The 19,891-nt window shown below is 33.5% G+C and overlaps 2 protein-coding genes across 3 annotated transcripts; both read right to left on the bottom strand.

Moving 5' to 3' along the window:
* Positions 1 to 1,665: 1,665 nt before the first annotated feature.
* On the bottom strand, positions 1,666 to 4,363 carry LOC135128591 (venom protease-like). Of its 2 annotated transcripts, none has more exons than XM_064055502.1 (5): positions 4,228 to 4,363; positions 3,130 to 3,312; positions 2,842 to 3,067; positions 2,383 to 2,788; positions 1,666 to 2,297 (listed from the first exon to the last, which is right to left on the bottom strand). In XM_064055502.1, the coding sequence occupies exons 1-5, from the start codon at positions 4,292 to 4,294 to the stop codon at positions 2,118 to 2,120; spliced, it is 1,062 nt and encodes a 353-aa protein (XP_063911572.1). In that variant the 5' UTR covers positions 4,295 to 4,363; the 3' UTR covers positions 1,666 to 2,117. The 2 variants fall into 2 exon arrangements, with proteins under 2 accessions (XP_063911572.1, XP_063911571.1); XM_064055501.1 differs by lacking the exon at positions 4,228 to 4,363 and adding an exon at positions 3,675 to 3,785.
* A 6,749-nt stretch (positions 4,364 to 11,112) lies between these two features.
* On the bottom strand, positions 11,113 to 12,828 carry LOC135129002 (serine protease snake-like). The gene is made up of 5 exons (XM_064056083.1): positions 12,648 to 12,828; positions 12,349 to 12,522; positions 12,062 to 12,287; positions 11,549 to 11,948; positions 11,113 to 11,404 (listed from the first exon to the last, which is right to left on the bottom strand). Exons 1-5 carry the CDS (start codon positions 12,712 to 12,714, stop codon positions 11,228 to 11,230), a joined length of 1,044 nt encoding a protein of 347 aa, XP_063912153.1. The 5' UTR covers positions 12,715 to 12,828; the 3' UTR covers positions 11,113 to 11,227.
* Positions 12,829 to 19,891: the final 7,063 nt, after the last annotated feature.

Here is a 19,891-nt window from a genome sequence, read left to right on the forward strand (position 1 = left end):
AAAAAGTGATGTTTTATCCATATGCGAATTTTCAAGCGATTCTATGATGGTTATGACTCAAAAAACTTGAAAAGAAAACAGTTTGATGTATGATACATCTATTTTAGTATTATTTTTTCATACAAAAAACCAAAAAAAATATTATACCTCGTCTAGCGAGTCCCCTTAAGTTCGATCATTCTTGGTAGTGAGTCGACTTTTACCGGCTAAAACCCTTTTCTATAACAGCTGTTCTGACCTGATCTGACCTTTTTTTATATTTTTGAGAAGGTCGGAAATTTTCTAAAGACACTCGGGCCACTGGTCTATCAACTAAAACCTTTACTCCTATTCTATTTTACCTCGGTACCGTTTGCACATAACTTCAGGGTAAGTCCTGTCCTTTTGATATGCTTGATCATATTCTTCGTCTTCTCTCGTCCTCCTGTTTTCTACTGATCACTTCTCTCATGGAACTTTCCACATATTCCCAATTTTCTTTAGTCTCTAGCATTTTACCACTAGGTTTTCCATCCCGATCGTCATTTCATACCTTCCCATGACGCTGTATTGAACGCATTCTTGACATCAACCAGTATAATTCCACACTATTTTCCTCTGTTTTTGGCTGTAGTCACAAGTTTTTGTATGGCGTCTATTGTCAATTCCTCTTTTCTGAAGCCACGTTCATATATTTTTCCTAATATATTCAGCAGGTACATTGGTCTCTACTTGCTTTCTTCCTTCTCATCCTTCTTAGGTTTTTCTATTATTACTAATTTGGCGGTTTTCCATTCTTCGGGGTAAATTGTTTTGTCTCAGGAGCCGGTTATATAACTCTCGGAAGAAAGATGTATTTGCTTCTACCAGGGCTTTTGCAGCGTCGGGCGCGATGTCGTCAGGGCCAAGTGCTTTCCCTAGTTTTAATTTGCAGCAAGCAAAGTTATGACCTCCTCAGGGATTATCTTACTCATCGTCTCACTTTGTTCCTTAAACATTTCTATTCGTTTCTCCAGTTCCTTCCATTTGTCTTCTTTAGCTTTTTTATGCATTTCTCAACTTCTTCTTTGCAAGTATATATTCTTTGCATGTAGTTTCTCTTCGTACTAGGTCGGTCTGTCTTTGATAGTCCTTTTTTTTGACGTCTTTGACTTGTGGTTTTATTTCTAGGCTCCACCACAAGGGCGTTAGCACCCGAACAACTTCCTGTATTATTTCGGTTTCCTCCTCAGTGGTCTTCCTTTTCCTCCTGTAGTATTATTTCAGGGGAGCTATCTATATCAGTCGCCTTTTTTCTCCTTTGACAGGGCTACACCCCATAGAATTTGCCCTAGGCCTCCCCATACTTAGAAATCTGAATAGAACTGATATTTTTTGTTCTACTTCTTTATCGTCGATCACTATCACATCATTGGTGCCTTTACCCTCATGTTTTTCTAAGGAGTGTCATGCATGACTTTCTCCTCCACTCACAATTTCTGGGTTGCGAGAAACAGGTGGAACATAGAAAATTGATCTTCCTTTCTGCTGCTCCTAAAATTGCTCCAAAAATTTTTCCTGGGCTTTCCTAATAACAATAGTGTCGGGATCGGAAGGAATAAGTGCTGTCCAAGGGAAAACGACAGATACAGTGTAGAGAGAACTAAGACTAGGGATAGGCAAGCAGAAAGAACAGAACAATTATGATTACATAAAACTCGAATTTATTTTATTTATTTTATAGATTTATTTGTATTATGTAGATTTAGTTAATTTGTACCCCTACTGGAAATCTTATTAAGCCTGTAAGTCAAATAATAAGTCTATGGTACTACAAAATATGTACGTAGAAAATCTCAGTTCTATTGATTAAACAATCAGCATTTAAATTTAACTTCATCGGGAATCAAAAACTTGATTCGCCAAAAATAAATGGTTTGGTCAAATTTTAATCCTAGACTTTAAGTTAAATCCAGCAGTTTGTATAATCCTACCTGGTAGTAATAAGTTTTTGCTAGGAGGGAAAGAACAATTTTTGTTCCGGGTGTATAGAGTACGTCAATAGACAATAACTATTTCTCATTTTATCAGAAGTTAACCACCGTATCAGACTATTATTTATTGTTCATTGTTGTCAAATTAGTGTAGTAGTAATAATTTTACTGAGTCTTTTCTGGCCATACTATGTCTTCAATCCACTTAATATAATGGGAGACTCGTGTATTTACAGAAGGACCTTGAGAACATATTATTCCAGACGAAATTACCCCCACTACGTCATACATGCACAGTGTAGGGTCGTTTTTGTGATGTATTTGCAGCGGACCACCAACATCACCCTAAAACGTCAAAACGTATTTTTGTTAAACTAGAGATAAAAGTTCGTGGAAACTACGAGTACATGAAAATATTATATGAACTGACCCGACAAGTACCCTTCTTTTCATTATCGCTTCCTGTGCAAATATGTACATCATTTATAATTCCTTGACATAACACCTTGTTGTAAGTGTTGTTACACAGTTGATGGTCCGTGATATCTAAGGTTACTTTCTGTAAATCTTCACTTCTCTTCCCTGAAGGCTGTGTAAAACCCCATCCAGTAGCAATAGCTTGTGAGACAGAAAAGTCAAAATTTGTGTTAAGACACGCCGGACGCACATACGAATTTATTTCGACTGGTTTCTCCAATTTTACTAGCGCTATGTCGTGGTAGTAGGTGATATTTCTGTATTCTGGATGTACCACGTTATTTATTATTTTTATTTCCCGTCTGTGATTGGTGTCGTTAAGATTGGTGACTCCTAACAACACTAATTTCGGTTCACCACTAAAACAAAGAGATTGGGTACAATTTATATGAAAATTAGTTGTAAAACTTACACTAAGCGTGAAGACAAGCAAAGTGCTGCTGTCAAAATATATTGTTCACTGATAAGTGATCCTCCACATAACCACTGAATATTCTCAGAACCTCTCTTCTCATATCCAAATATCGCCATGTGGGGAAATTCTGTTCTACCAGCCGGTTTTCCCCCAACGATGCGCTTCACAATATTGTGTCCACATAATTGTTTCTCCTTTGTATACGAAGCATATTCGCTACATTCTACAACGCAATTTGAATTTAGTTTTATTTTGTATGAAGAGGAAGCTTGCTTGTAGACGTACTTTTTTCGCTGATATCTCCTGGTCGACGAGATTTCGGGCAGCAAACTACGGTTTGTGTCCCTTCGAAGCCACAACTTTGAGGTGTTTTGTAACCAAGTACTGCTTCGTCTTGAATTTCCTTACATTCGGTTAAGAGTTTGCATTCTCCTGGAGAGTTAGACGACTGAAGGGTGCATGGGCTTCCTGTAAAAGAAATGAAAAACTGAAAAAAAGTCGGAATGTAACTTGTTTCGTACACCGATTTAATTTATACAAACGGAATTAGATATTAGATTTCTGACGCAAACAGCCTCATTAGTGATGGAAAAAAATGTTACAGTGTGCTGAAAATTTAAATTCTAGCGAAAAAAATTGCCAAAACCCGTTCTAGCGAGATGAGGTATACATGGCTGGAAGCCATCAATAATAATTTGTGTTAGGCATAAAAGTTCTGAAGACAAACATTTTAAAGTCAAATTTAATTCCTTCGATAGTTTTTAATAATTGATGCAAACGTTGCTACTTTAGAAAATAACAGTGTTACAGGAAAAATGAAGAAAACTCACTAATAATGTCTTTTGTGTAAACACTTTGAACTGAGATTACAATAACAATACTAAAAAATTTAAACATTGTTTACTGTTTAAGAGCACACTTCTTATGTCTTCTAGTGCTACTGTTAATGTACAAAGTGGGTATTTACGTACGAGAGGTAACGTTTTCCTTGGCCTTGTGGGTCAAGTCAAATAATAATTCGTTGGGAGGAGTAATGGTGAAATATTTATGTGAGACAAGAAAACCACCTGAGATTTTTTATTTTTTGTTATTATGATAAGTGATAAAAATATGTTGTAGTTTGTAAATTACTGATACATTGTGTTTGATCTGGTGAAATTTTGATTCTTTTATTACAATCGAGTTGATTCTTCACGAACGAATGTTTGAGTTGCTCCTTAGTTCACTATTACACACTATTACATTACTTATTTTTCTTCGTCTTTAACCGTCTTACATTCTGTTAATGGTGTGCATACTCCTGATGAGTTAGATGACCTGAGGGACCACAATGTCTATACATTGTAAATGATGGCATAGGTAGTTTGATTAAATTTAACTTACCAATTAAGTTTTCTGTATAAATATTGTTTATGGAGATTGCAAAGACTATAATTAGATGTTTAAACATTTTTGCAACTTAGACGAACTCGTGCAGTGCACACTCTCTACCAGAGTTCGGTTTATAAATTATAATTTATAAGAGGCAGAGGATTTCCGTCGAGCCGATGAGGGTCAAAGTCGGTACCGCTCGTGGGGGACGGCAATTCCGTTCAGTTACGGGCTGCACTTCGTTTATTTTAGAATAGGATAACGTTGCTTCATTGCATTCTGTTGTTATTCCCGTTCCCATTTACTAACTACCTAATTAGTTTTCGTTAATTTAATTTATTCCATTTTGATAATTTAAAGTGACTTTATTAACTTCATAATAACCTTAATAAGGAGTTCTTGATTCATTAGTGAAATCAAATCGTTTAGGAATTAAAAAAAAAACGAACAGATTTTTACTTTTTTATATAAAAATATTAATATTGATATATTGAAGTTCTTATTATCCTTCGGGAACATTTTTCTCGAGATGGAAATTCTGCTTCTATGCCAAAACACACCTGGATAGATTGGTTCAAATAAAGATGTAGCCTTAAGAGGACTCACTAGACGAGGTACAAAATTTTTTTGGTTTTTTGTATGAAAAAATGATATTAATATAGATGTATCATACATCAAACTGCAGATTTTTTCATATTCTAGAGCGGAGAGACCAGTTCAATCAACTAAAAAAATATGGCTGGGAAATATCGTAAAAAAGCACCATTGTATGTTTTCTTTTCAAGTTTTTTGAGTCATAACCATCATAGAATCGCTTGAAAATTCGCACATGGTTAAAACATCACTTTTTACAGGGCGCAGAGTCATTAATGTTTGTTAGTGGTACAATTTGTTTAAATAATAATGTGTTTATTAAAATCAAAATATACCACAAATTAATGCAAAATACGTGGAATAATTTTAACAGTAATATCAGAGGAAAATTAATGATCTAGGTTAGCAGAATTTTTGACAAAAACTAACAATTATTGAAAAAAATGGGAATCAACTCGACAGAATTTGAGCAGTTAGTTCACTACTTTGCCGATAGGAGCGCCACTAAATTTACGGAAGCGACTTTCCAGGTAAAACCGTTATCGCCTGCTCTACCAAAAGCTGATTGTTAGAGTTCTCGGCTGATTTTTCTAATTTATGGCAAGGAACTCAGTTTTATAACAAGCAGCCAGGACCGGCCGTAGTAATCTATTGTTAAGGAAATAAACTTTTACGGAATGAGGTACTATCATAAAACCGAATTAAAACTGGGGAACTATAATATTTTTACTAAACTCAGGATCCTGAATTCAATACACATGATTACTAAAAATTCATTGTAATATTATTGTTAATATATATTTTGCTTTGTTTAACACGTATAAATAGCTAAGTGTATCTACTACTTATCCCAGAAAGGAGGTGTTTTAAAAAAGCCCTACGCCCAGTAACTTCTCCCTTCATTGTTTACTCGAAAAAAGTGCTCGTATGTCTTCATTTGCCGGGAGATCATTTTCAAAATATATTTATAATAAAAATATGCCAGTCTTGGTGATGAAAAATGTACTCCTAATAAATTAATAAAGTACATGAAAAAATAGAAACAAATTTTATTTACTTTAAAAAAATCTCTCGCAAAGGCAGGTTCCTCTTTCTTCTTGAATCAATTATTTCGGGCAATAATGCGCTAAAGTAAAATCTGCCAAATTTATCTGCCATCTTTTTACATATATTTCTTCGTCTTTATAAATTTTTTCTATATTTATTCCTTTGGGTGTCCGTAGAACAAAATAAACTTGTGAAATAGCCGTAACAAGCATTTGTCCCTGGACTTGAAAGTCAAAGTAGTAATCATGATTTTTTTTTAGTTTCAATTCTCTGTCTGTCAATGTACAAAATTTGATTATTTTTTTTCTAACCGCTTCTTCGGGAGACAAATCTTGCGATTTTGAAGGGAATTTAATTTCGACTAATGCACTCCTATCCTCTGTCTGGACTAGCAGCCAAGTAAGGAAATTGTTTTGAAATAAACAAGCCACACCGTTCAGTTTTTATATTTTTATTTATTTCAAAACACTGGACAGCATTTTACTCACTTTGCTGTCCATAGTATGTATGACTATTACCTCTAAATGTACAGTACAACAGAGACTTTACAGTTTTAGCTGTTGCTGTAGTCGGTCTAAGTTTGTAAATACGTCCAAAATTTGAAGCCGTAACCCTAATTTTTCTTTCTTTTGCCCAAATGTGCATGTTGCCTAGTGTTTATTTCAATTTGGTCTAAATTCAAAGATAATTTTCTCAAAAAAACCTCTTTGGCTGTCACAAATGTTTCTACATCCATGACAGGATTTTCTAAAAAATATTTAAACCATAATCGCAGTCGGGACCAGCATACGTAAATTTTTTTACGACATATTTTTTTTACGAATACTTTGTCTAAGACGAGCTTGTTTTATAGACGAACAATATTTTTTGTTATTAAACCAGGACCATTTTAATCACAATATATTTACTTATCCCCTCTAAAAAATTGATGACGTCACCTCCAATTTTGCTGAATAATTCCTATCTAAATTGTATAAAATATGATGAGTCTCTTCTTGTGATTTATCATTCCATTCATGTTTTTTGGATTTGCATATACAGGATGACCCCAAAAATTAATGAATGCGTAAATTTATTTTATTGATTTAATCAGGAACTACAGAACTCGATGCTTTGAAATCTTGCAAATGTTTTAAGGTTATAAAGAGCATAATAAATTTTTAGTCAAAACATATTTGCTTATCCCCTCAAAAAAATTGATGACGTCAGCTTAAAAGTTTGCCGTATAATCCTATTTAAAATTTACAAAATATGATGAGTCTCTTGTTGTAATTTATCATCCCATTCATATTTTTTGCATTTGCATATACCGGGTGACTCAAAAAATTTAATGAATGCGCAAATTTATTTTATTGATTTAATCAGCAACTACAAAACCGAATGCTTTGAAATCTAATGTGAAAAAAAAACATAATAGGCATGCAGTCGTCACGTTTCCGATAGCGAGGAAAGTACTGTCGAAACTCTTTAGACCAATTTCCATTTCTCAATTTTTCAATGTTTCAGTTTGGGATTTTTTCACTGTTTCGATTCTTTAACTTTCCTTCCATTTTTAGGTTTTTCAATATTTCAGCTTTGGAATTTTACAATATTCGTTTCTTCAATTTTTCAAATTTTTGATATTGTGTTTTCTCGGTTTTTAAATTTTTCGATATTTTAATTTTTCAGTTTTTAAAGTTTTAAGTTTTTAGAGTTCTCACCATCTCGACTTTTCGATTTTTCAGTTCCATGATTTTTCAATTTGTCGAATTTTTAAATTTTAGATTTTTTGTTCTCGATTATTCAATTTTCTGAGTAACAGTCTTAGATTTTTTTGTTGTTCAATTCTTGGATTTTTAAAATTTTTATTTTTTAAATTTTCCTATTTATCAACTTACTGGGATTTCAATGTTTTGATTTTTTGATTGTTCAATTTCTCGATTTTTTTAATTTTTAGTTTTTGATACAATTTTTTTTTTCAAAAATTTGCAGTTTTTCAATTTATTAACTTTACGATATTTCAGTTTTACAATTTTAAATTTTTTTTTATTTTTCAGTTTTCAAATTTTGACGTTTCTAAATTTTTCGATTTTTCAATTTTTCGATTAACTGATTTTTTGATTTTCCCATTTCTCTATTTCTTGATTTTTCAATTCTTTCTTCAATTGTGATTTTTCAATTTTTCGATTTCTGGATTTTTCAGTGTTTAATATTGTAAGATCGAAATACTGAACATTAAAAAAATCGGAAAATCGGTCGATTGAGAAATGCAAAAATTGCAAATTTGAAAAATGGAATAAATGAATAATTATAAAATCCAAAGAAAAATTGAAAAAATAAATGAAATGAAAAAACGAAAAAGGAAACTTGTGATATATCGAAAAACTAAAAATAGGAAAACCGGGACTATGAAAAGTTTTCAAACTTTTTCATTTATTCGAGCTTTCAATTTGTTTATTTTTAATCTTTCATTTGTTCAAATTATCCATTTCTTCAATTTTTGATTTGCAATTATTCTATTTTTCATTTTAAATATGCAACAACAACAATTTTTAAAAATGTTCACTTTTTAAATTTTACGATTTTTCAATTTTTCGATTTTTAATTTTTCTGTTTTCAATGTTACAGTTTTGCGACTTTATAATTTTGACGATTCCATTTTTTTCCGATTTTACAGGTTTGGGTTTTCCAATTCTTCGATTCCATTCGCTTTTTCTTTTTTCCAACTCTTCGATTCATTAATTTTTTTCTATTATTAAGAGTTTTTCAATTTTTAGCCTTTGAACATTTCGATTCAAAAAAATTCATAATAGAAAAATCAAAAATTGGAAATCAAGAACTTGAAAAATTTAAAAATCCAAAGATTAAAAATTGAGAACCCTAAATATCGAAAAAACGAAATATTGTCGATTGAGAAATGCAAAAATTGCAAAATTGAAAAATTTGAAACTTGGAAAATAGGGAAATCGAAAATCGAAGATTGAAAATTTGAAAAACGGAATAAATGAATAATTAAAAAATCCCAGAAAAATTGAAAAAATAAATGAAATGAAAAAATGGAAAAGGAAAAAGTGTGATATAATATCGTAAAAATAAAAATATAAAAATCGGGACTATGAAAAGTTTTCAAACTTTTTCATTTATTGCAGTTTTCAATTTTTCGATGTTTAGTTTTTCAATCTTTCGATTCTTCAATTTTTCATTTCTTCAAATTTTCGATTTGCAATTTTTCGTTTCAATTTGTTATATTCTATATTTTTTTCAATTTTTCGCTTTTGCAATATTCTGATTGTCTAATTTTTCTTTTTTCAGTGTGAAAGATTTCAGTTTTTGGATTTTTCAGTTTCCCAGTTGTTACATGTTTTAATTTTCCGTTAAGATTTGAGATGCTTAATTTTTTCAATTTTTCAACTTTTCGAATCAAAACAATAGAAACATTGCTAAACTGTAAAATAACAATATTAAGAATGAAAAAACGAGAAAGTAAAAATGAAAATTTTGAATAATCTAAAAATTAGAGATCAAGAACTTGAAAAATTAAAAAATTCAAAGAATAAAAGATTTTTGTTTTTGCAACCTTCCGATTCTTCAATTTTTCATTTCTTCAAATTTTTGATTTGCAACTTTTCGTTTTCTTTATTTGTTTTAAATTTTTCGGTCTTGCAATGTTCTAATTTTATAACTTTTCTTTTTTCAATGTGAAATTTTTCAATTTTTGGATTTTCAATCTTTCGATTTGCATTTCTTCGTTTTTCAATTTTTCAATTTTTAGACATTTTAATTATCCGTTTTTCGTTTTAATTTTACCAATTTTAAGTTTTGAGATTCTTAATTTTTCAATTTTTTGAATTTTCCGTTTTTACAATTTTTTGAATCATAAAAATAAAAAAATTGCTAAACTGTAAAATAGAAAAATCAAAAATGAAAAAACGAGAAAGTATAAAATGAAAAGTTTCAAAAATCTAAAAATTGGAAATCAAGAACCGTAAAAATCGAAAAAATGCAAAATCGAAAAACTTAGTAGGTACTTCGAAAATAGGGAAATCGAAAAATCAAAGATTAAAAATTTGAAAACTTGAATAAACGAAAAATTATAAACTAAAAAAATATAAGAAAAATTAAAGAAATTGAAAAGCAGAAACCGAAAAATTGTAATATAAAATCGAGAAAATGAAACCTAAAAAATCGGGTAAATGAAAAATTTCTAAACTTTTTCAATTCTTTGAGCTTTCAATTTTTTATTTTTAATCTTTCATTTGTTCAAATTATCCATTGAAGACAACAACAATTTTTAAAAATGTTCACTTTTTAAATTTTACGATTTTTCAATTTTTCGATTTTTAATTTTTCAGTTTTCAATGTTACAGTTTTTCGACTTTATAATTTTGACGATTCCATTTTTTTTCGATTTTACAGTTTCTTCGATTCATTAATTTTTTTCTGTTATTAAGAGTTTTTCAATTTTTAGCCTTGGAACATTTAGATTCAAAAAAATTCTTAATAGAGAAATCAAAAATGAAAAAACGAGAAGGTATAAAATGAAAACTTTGAAAAATTAAAAAATTGGAAATCAAGAACTTGAAAAATTGAAAAATCCAAAGATTAAAAATTGAGAACCCTAAAAATCGAAAAAACGAAATATTGTCGATTGAGAAATGCAAAAATTGCAAAATTGAAAAATTTGAAAAACGGAATAAATGAATAATTATAAAATCCAAGGAAAATTGAAAAAATAAATGAAATGAAAAAATGAAAAAGGACAAATTGTGATATAATACCTCTTCGCATCATATCGTGGCCAAACCACAGATTTTACGCTTAAAGCTGAAGGTATTGTGGTAGTATAACCTTGGTACCAACTTTACGGAATTAATGGAAGGAGAACCTGTAATACTCCTCTCTTACTGATTACTCTCAGGCAATACCCTTAAACAATATAACACAGGTAGGGATCAACGAGGTTCTGCAATTTCTAAATCATTTATTCCATAACACAACGAATGCGTTTGATACATTTAATTTACACCGGTCGACTCGACTAGCTCTAATTCTACAGGGTGATATCGGTACCGACCATAGTATTAAATGGTTCCTAAGAGGTACTTGTCGTTTGCGGCCTTCCCGACCAAAATATGAGCTCTTAACTTTGAGTTTGGAAAATCGTGTACAATAAGAAATTTTTTTGGAGCAAGCGGTGAAAATGCAATTGTTTAAATTGTTGTCTACTCGGACAATAGTTACCCTGTCATAAACAAATGGCAAATAATAATTCCAATGCCTGCTCCACATATATTTATTAGTGTACATCTGTTACATACATATGATAAACTAGATCGTGTTACGAACAAATACTATTATTGGTCTATCGTCACAGTCAAAATCACTAATTTTATTATGCATCTTCTGGCCAAACTATATCTTCAATCCACTTAATGTAGTGCGAAATTCGAGCACTTACAGTGGGAGTCGAAGAACATTCCAATCCAAACGACGTTAAGCCCACTATATCATACATGCAAGATGTAGTGTCGTCACTCCGATATATTTGCACTATACCAAGAGCATCTCTCTGAAAAGTCAGACATATTTTTGTCAAACTAGAGATAACAAAGTACAAAGTTTTAATTCCCTTCGTCCTTCTTTCATACATCACTAGCGTTACTCTCTCATTCCCCACAGACGCACTGATTATAATTATTCATTTTTAACTGACCTGACAAGCGGCCAAATTTCCAATCGCGTCGTTTGTGCAAAGTTGTATATCATTTACAACTCCTTCAGGTAGACTTTTCCGGCTTGTGACATTATTACACGTTTGAAAGTCTTCAATATATTGTGTTATTTTAAACACACCTTCGTCGTCGGTTGCTCGAAACCGTGTCCATCCAGTAGTAATAACTTGCGACAAATAAATGCTAAAGTGTTTTTGGAGACAAGCCGGACGAACATAAGAATTTATCTCTACTGGTCTCTCCAGTTTCAAAAGTGCTATGTCGTTGTAACGGGAATCATTTCTGAATTCTGGATGTTTCACTATACGTGCTATGTTTATTTCTTTTGCGTGGGTAGTGTCCTTGAGATCTACGACCCCTAACAACACTGACTTTACTACACTGAAATAGAAAGACACAAATTAAATAGTCAAAATACCACTTGGATTTTGTAAATTTTTTATAGAAATTAAAAATTAATACTTCATTTATTAATTAATTATTTTCAAACTTACTGGAAAGGTGTAAACAAACAATGTGCAGCTGTCAAAATATAATCTTCACTGATAAGTATTCCTCCACACTTCCACTCAAGTTTCTCCAAAAATCCGTACGCATATCCCAACACCGCCACGTGCGGAAACTCCTTTCCCTCAGCTCGTTGTTCTCCAACAATGAGCGGGACAACTGTGTGTCCACACAATTGTTTCTCTTGTGTATACGAAGAGTATTCTCTACATTCTAAAACGAAATTTGATTTTGGTTTGTTTTGCACGTACACAAAATTAGCTTTTTTACATACTTCGTGCGCTGATATCTCCCGGTCGACGAGATTTTGGACAACAAACTACGGATTGGGTTCTGCCGCACTGGGGTGCACTGTGATCAGACATTTCTTCGTCTAGAATCGTCTTACATTCTGTCAATAGTTTGCATACTCCTGGAGAGTGGGACGACTTGATGGTGCAGGGTTTTCCTGCAATGAAACTAATTTCAAGAAAACAAAAAAGGAACACTGTCTGTATTGTCTTTGCTTTTCAACTTAGAAAAAGAAAACCAAGTGAATGAAGGCATAGTTTGATTTAATTTAAGTTAACTTACCACTCGTGTTTCCTGTGTAAACATTGTTTATAGAGATTGCAAAGACTATAACTAGTAGTTTAAACATTTTTGTAACGCTCGTGCAGCACACTCTCTACCAGTGTTCGGTTCTATTAATTGTAATTTGGAAGAGGCAGAGGATATCCGTCGGCTCGAGGAAGACTAAACTCGGTACGGCTCGTGGGGGATGGCAATTCGGTTGAGTTACGGGCTGCACTTCGTTTATTTTAGAGTAGGATAACCAGTGGCGGCTCGTGACCTAAAATTTTGGTGAGGCCACACCTTATGACGTAAAAATAGTTAAATACATATAATTTTTTTTATATCTGTAAATTACTCTACTCTGTCAGTTGAAAGTGATACCTGAACATTTTACAAATCACGATTCAAAAAATTTCCACTTCCATTTTGCCCACACTTGGCGACTTACTTAAGAAATTTGGAATTGTAAGTAGGTTTTATACATCAATACTAGATGAAAATTTATTGAATCACGAATTCGACGTTTTTCGATCACAGGAAATTTGAACATAAAAAAATATTAACAAAAATGCACCACATAATCAAGGGAAGCTCTTGTGTGCATAAAAATATAGCAACATCAATTAACCTTTTAATAATTTCCCTATTTTCGCAAACTTTGGCATTAAAATTTTCTATTTCAATTTTGCGAGCAGAATTTAGAGTACTGGCAATATTCTGTTCGCTGAGAAGAACAAACTTGCAAATATGTAGATGATATGTGATCTTTACTTTTGGAATGTTGTTCCAAGGAACGCGACAAATTTTTTAAAAATCCATATCCAGTTTTCCACCAAACCGATTCTCCACTATTCGAGAATAAACAACAAAAACAACAGAAAAGTTTATTCACAGTTGTACTCTCACCAAGCCACTGCGAAATTCAAAACGCACGTGCATGTTGACCTATGCTATGGACTGAGCTAAGAAAGAGAACCAATCAGATAAGAGCTGCGCCCGGCCTCAACACTATCTGTCCTAAAGCATTTGATTCCCATAGTAAGTGGCAATAAGCGGTAGCGGTAATATTACGAGCCTCCTAGTCCCACATTTTAATCAAACCGTGAGGCCGGCCTAAACGCATGATAATACATGATTGGTTAGAATAACGCTGAGCCTTTATTTTGTGGTTGGCATAGAAAGTTCAATTGTCGCGCTAATTTTAAATTACCCCGTACATACAAAAAAATAGTGTGAAAGAAAAACATTTTTTATGATTATGTATGGTGAGGCCCTGCCTCACCTGCCTCACCTGACAAGCCGCCACTGAGGATTCATTGGCACTCTGCTTTTATTCCCGTGCTCATGTACTTAGCCGTTGTACTAACTAACTAATCAGATTTCGTTAATTTTTTTTATTCCATTTTGATAATTTAAAATGACTTTCTTAACTCCATAATAACCTACATAACTTATATGTCGTCACATCTCTGCGAAAAATCATTAACTAACTTTCACGTACTATTGAGCAAAGGAGCTTTTAAATTTCTAATGTAATTATTATTAATCAGTCTAAAAAATTCTGACCTTTTTAAAACACTAATTTCTATAGAAACTAGCAGTTAATGATTCTTGGAACTAAGCATTTAAAGACAGATGAGGTGGTTGCTATAGTTGTCTTCATTTTTGCAAAAATGTTATTTTCGAAAATTAGTTGAAGACATTTTCTTGTAGATTCACAGAAAGGTTTATAATTTGTTTATTTGAGACAATAGAAAAGCCAGAACAAGTCAGGTCACGTTAGGTAAAGTCAGGTCAGATGCATGAAATAAATTTTATAGCAAATAGTATAACAAAAAAAGTTACGATTGGCGCTTTTTTTACTTTTTTCACATCCTTTTTCGACTCCCACTCAACAGAAGAACATAATTAGCCCCGCCCACCCACCCTGTCTCTATTTTAGTGATTGTTTTTATCCGGTCTGAATGAACTGAATGATCTTATACTGAAAAGAAATAAAATTAGTCCTTAGAATGAGAAGAGGGGGGTGGGTAGGGTTAGGACTTGCTAAGATAAGACTGATTTTGGCAAATCACATAGCTTCCAAGAAAACAGAGGGTGGGTGGGCGGGGCTTGTATTTGCTAAGATAAGATTGATTTTAGCACTTTTGACATTATTGAGTAATCATCAACAATTATAATTGTTGATGATTGAGAAGAACATAATTAGCCCCGTCCACCCACTCTGTCTCTATTTTAATGATTGTTTTATCCAGTCTGAATGAATTGAATAATCTTATACGAAAAAAAAAAAATAGTTGTTAAAATGAGAAGAGGGGGGTGGGTGGGGCTAGTACTTGCTAAGATAAGACTGATTTTGGCAAAATCACATAGCTTCGAAGAAAACAGAGGGTGGGTGGCCGGGGCTATTATTTGATAAGATAAGACTGATTTTGGCACTTTTTCTTATCCTTTTTCCACTCCTACACAACAGAAGAACATAATTAGCCCCGCTCACCCACCCGACCCCATTTCGGTGATTGGTTTTATTCGCTCTGAATCGGTAGAATGATCTTATATTGAAGAGAAATAAAATTAGTCGTTAGAATGAGAAGGCGGGGTGGGTGGGTGGTGCTAATATTTGCTAAGATAAGACAGATTTTGGCAAATGACATATCCTACAAGAAAATAGACGGTGGGTGGGCGGGGCTTGTATTTGCTAAGATAAGATTGATTTTAGCACTTTTGACATTATTGAGTAATCATCAACAATTATAATTATTGATGATTGAGAAGGACATAATTAGCCCCGCCCACCCACCCTGTCTCTATTTTAGTGATTGTTTTTATCCGGTCTGAATGAAATGAATGATCTTATACTGAAAAGAAATAAAATTAGTCGTTAGAATGAGAAGAGGGGGGTGGGTGGGGCTAGTACTTACTAAGATAAGACTGATTTTGGCAAATCACATAGCTTCCAAGAAAACAGAGGGTGGGTGGGCGGGGCTACTATTTGATAAGATAAGACTGATTTTGGCACTTTTTCCTATCCTTTCTCCACTCCTACACAACAGAAGAAGATAATTAGCCCCGCCCAGCCACCCGACCCCATTTCATTGGTTGGTTTTATCCGCTCTGAGTCGGTAGAATGATCTTATATTGAACAGAAATAAAACTAGTCGTTAGAATGAGAAGAGGGGGTGGGTGGCTGGGGCTAATATTTGCTAAGATAAAACAAATTTTGGCAAATGACATATCTTACAAGAAAATAGAGGGTGGGTGGGCGGGGCTTGTATTTGCTAATATAAGATTGATTTTAGCACCTTTGACATAATTATAATTGTTAATGATTGAGAAGAACATAATTAGCCCCGCCCACCCACCCCGTCTCTATTTTAATTATTGTTTTTGTCCAGTCTGAATGAATTGAATAATCTTATACTAAAAAGAAATAAAATTAGTCGTTAAAATGAGAAGAAGGGGGTGGGTGGGGCTAGTACTTGCTAAGATAAGACTGATTTTGGCACATTTTCATTCCTTTTTCCACTCCTACACAACAGAAGAACATAATTAGCCCCGCCCACCCACCCGGCCCCATTTCAGTGATTGGTTTTATCCGCTCTGAGTCGGTAGAATGATCTTATATTGAAGAGAAATAAAATTAGTCGTTAGAATGAGAAGAGGGGGTAGGTGGGTTTGGCTAATATTTGCTAAGATAAGACAGATTTTGGCAAATGACATATCCTACAAGAAAATATACGGTGGGTGGGCGGGGCTCGTATTTGCTAAGATAAGATTGATTTTAGCACTTTTGACATTATTGAGTAATGATCAACAATTATAATTGTTGATGATTGAGAAGAACATAATTAGCCCCGCCCACCCACTCTGTCTCTATTTTAGTGATTGTTTTTATCCGGTCTGAATGAATTGAATGATCTTATACTGAAAAGAAATAAAATTAGTTGTTAGAATGAGAAGCGGGGGGTGGGTGGGGGTAGTACTTGCTAAGATAAGACTGATTTTGGCACATTTTCATTCCTTTTTCCACTCCTACACAACAGAAGAACATAATTAGCCCCGCCCACCCACCCGGCCCCATTTCAGTGATTGGTTTTATCCGCTCTGAGTCGGTAGAATGATCTTATATTGAAGAGAAATAAAATTAGTCGTTAGAATGAGAAGAGGGGGTAGGTGGGTTTGGCTAATATTTGCTAAGATAAGACAGATTTTGGCAAATGACATATCCTACAAGAAAATATACGGTGGGTGGGCGGGGCTCGTATTTGCTAAGATAAGATTGATTTTAGCACTTTTGACATTATTGAGTAATGATCAACAATTATAATTGTTGATGATTGAGAAGAACATAATTAGCCCCGCCCACCCACTCTGTCTCTATTTTAGTGATTGTTTTTATCCGGTCTGAATGAATTGAATGATCTTATACTGAAAAGAAATAAAATTAGTTGTTAGAATGAGAAGCGGGGGGTGGGTGGGGGTAGTACTTGATAACTAAGACTGTTTTTGGCACTTTTTCCTATCCTTTTTCCACTCCTACACAACAGAAGAACATAATTAGCCCCGCCCACCCACCCAGCCCCATTTCAGTGATTGGTTTTATCCGCTCTGAATCGGTAGAATGATCTTATATTGAACAGAAATAAATTTAGTCGTTAGAATGAGAAGAGGGGCTGGCTGGGTGGGGCTTGTATTTGCTAAGATAAGACAGATTTTGGCAAATGACATATCCTACAAGAAAGTAGAGGGTAGGTGGGTGGGGCTTGTATTTGCTATGATAAGATTGATTTTAGCACTTTTGACATTATTGAGAAGAACCTAATTAGCCCCGCCCACCCACCCTGTCTCTATTTTAGTGATTGTTTTTATCCAGTCTGAATGAATAATGATCTTATACTGAAAAGAAATAAAATTAGTTGCTAGAATGAGAAGAGGAGGGGGGGGGTAGTACTTGCTAAGATAAGACTGATTTTGGCAAATCACATAGCTTCCAAGAAAACAGAGGGTGGGTGGGCGGGGCTACTATTTGATAAGATAAGAGTGATTTTGGCACTTTTTCATATCCTTTTTCCACTCCTACACAACAGAAGAATATAATTAGCCCCGCCCACCCACCCGGCCTTATTTCAGTGATTAGTTTTGTCCGCTCTGAGTCGGTAGAATGATCTTATATTGAACAGAAATAAAATTAGTCGTTAGAATGAAAAGAGGGGGTGGGTGGGTGGGGCTGATATTTGCTAACGTAAGACAGATTTTGCCAAATGACATATCCGACAAGAAAATAGAGGGTGGGCGGGCAGGGGTTGTATTTGCTAAGATAAGATTGATTCTAGCACTTTTGACATTATTGAGTAATCATCAACAATTATAATTGTTGATGATTGAGAAGAACATAATTAGCCCCGCCCACCCACCCTGTCTCTATTTTAGTGATTGTTTTTATCCGGTCTGAATGAATTGAATGACCTTATATTGAAAATAAATAAAATTAGTCGTTAGAATGAGAAGAGGGGGGTGGGTGGGGCTAGTACTTGCTAAGATAAGACTGATTTTGGCAAATCGCATAGCTTCCAAGAAAACGGAGGGTGGGTGGGCGGGGCTCGTATTTGATAAGATAAGAGTGATTTTGGCACTTTTTCATATCCTTTTTCCACTCCTACACAACAGAAGAATATAATTAGCCCCGCCCACCCACCCGTCCCCATTTCAGTGATTAGTTTTACCCGCTCTGAGTCGGTAGAATGATCTTATATTGAACAGAAATAAAATTAGTCGTTAGAATGAGAAGAAAAGGTGGGTGGGCGGGGCTAATATTTGCTAAGATAAGACAGATTTTGGCAAATGACATATCCTACAAGAAAATAGAGGGTGGGTGGGCGGGGCTTGTATTTGCTAAGATAAGATTGATTTTAGCACTTTTGACATTATTGAGTAATCATCAACAATTATAATTGAAATTTTGATTTCATTATTCTGAGAATCCTCTATGTATCCTTCTACAACACTATTCGAACACCAGCCACTCTGTCTCTACAACTGTTAAATCTGCCCCGGAGTCTAATTGTTAAATAAAACGTTGTGTGTAGCATCGAAGTGGTGTCTATCTTCCACGAGTAATTCCATTAGGTTATGGGCCCAGAGAAAAAGTGAAAAGGGCAGAGAAGGGTAACAAGAGAAAATTACATTTTTCATAATTTTCTATTAAAACAGAAGGAAGCCAAAACTTAACCTCAAAAAATTTGAAGACATACCGCGCTGTTTTTCAATCACTGTATATTGAAAATTCTAGTGACCCTGTAGATCTGAGCTAAAGCTTCTGAGGATTCTAAAAATTCCAAGAAATTCAAGGGTTTAGAGTTTAGAAGTTCCAGCAATGTTAGAGATTCTCAAAATTCTAGGAATTCTAGACGTTTTAGAAATTGTAGAGGTACTAAAGATTCTGAAGATTCTAAATGTTGTAGAGATTCTAATGATTCGAGAAGTTATAGAAGTTCCAAAAATTCTAAAAATTCCAAGAAATCTAAAGTCTTACAGTCTGTCGGTTCCAGCATTTCTAGAGACTGGAGATTCAGAAAATTTTAAAAATTCTAGAGATTCTAGAGATTCTGGAGATGTAAGAGATTCTCAAGATTCTAAAAATTTCAAGAAATACAAAATTTTAAGTTCAAGTTTTAGAGTTTAACGTTTCCGGCAATTCTAGAGATTCTAAACATTACAGAGGTTTTAGAGAAGCTCTGGAAATTCTAGAAATGCTAAAGATTCTGTAGATTATTATAGATGTTCAAGGAATTCTAGAAATTCCAAAAATTCTAGAGACTTTAAAAATTCAAGAGATTCTAGAAATTTTCGAGATTCTGAAGACGTTAAAGATTCTAAAGATTCTAAGAAATCCAAAATTTTAGAGATTAGCCGTTACCGAAATTCTAAAAATTCTAAAAATTCTAGAGATTCTAGTTGTTTTAGAGATTTTAGAGGTTGTGGGAGAATCTCGAGACGTTGATAAAGTTTCTGGAGATTCCAATGGTTATAAAGATCCCAAGAAATCCAAGTCTAGCGACTCCAGTAATTCTAGGAATTAGAGATTCTAATGCTTCGTAAAACTTTAAAAAATCCTAGAAATTCTAGAAATTTTAAAGTTTCTGGAGTTTCTAGAGAGTTTAAAGATTCTAGAAATTATGAAGATTCTCGTGATTCTGTAGATATTAGTTAAAGATTACGGAGATTCTAAAAATTTCAATAAATTCAAGGGTTTAGAGTTTGGC

This window comes from Zophobas morio, unplaced genomic scaffold, assembly GCF_036711695.1.
Source record: "Zophobas morio isolate AGI-343-1 ecotype UQ-CSIRO unplaced genomic scaffold, CSIRO_AGI_Zmor_V1 ptg000014l, whole genome shotgun sequence".
NCBI lineage: Eukaryota > Metazoa > Arthropoda > Insecta > Coleoptera > Tenebrionidae > Zophobas > Zophobas morio.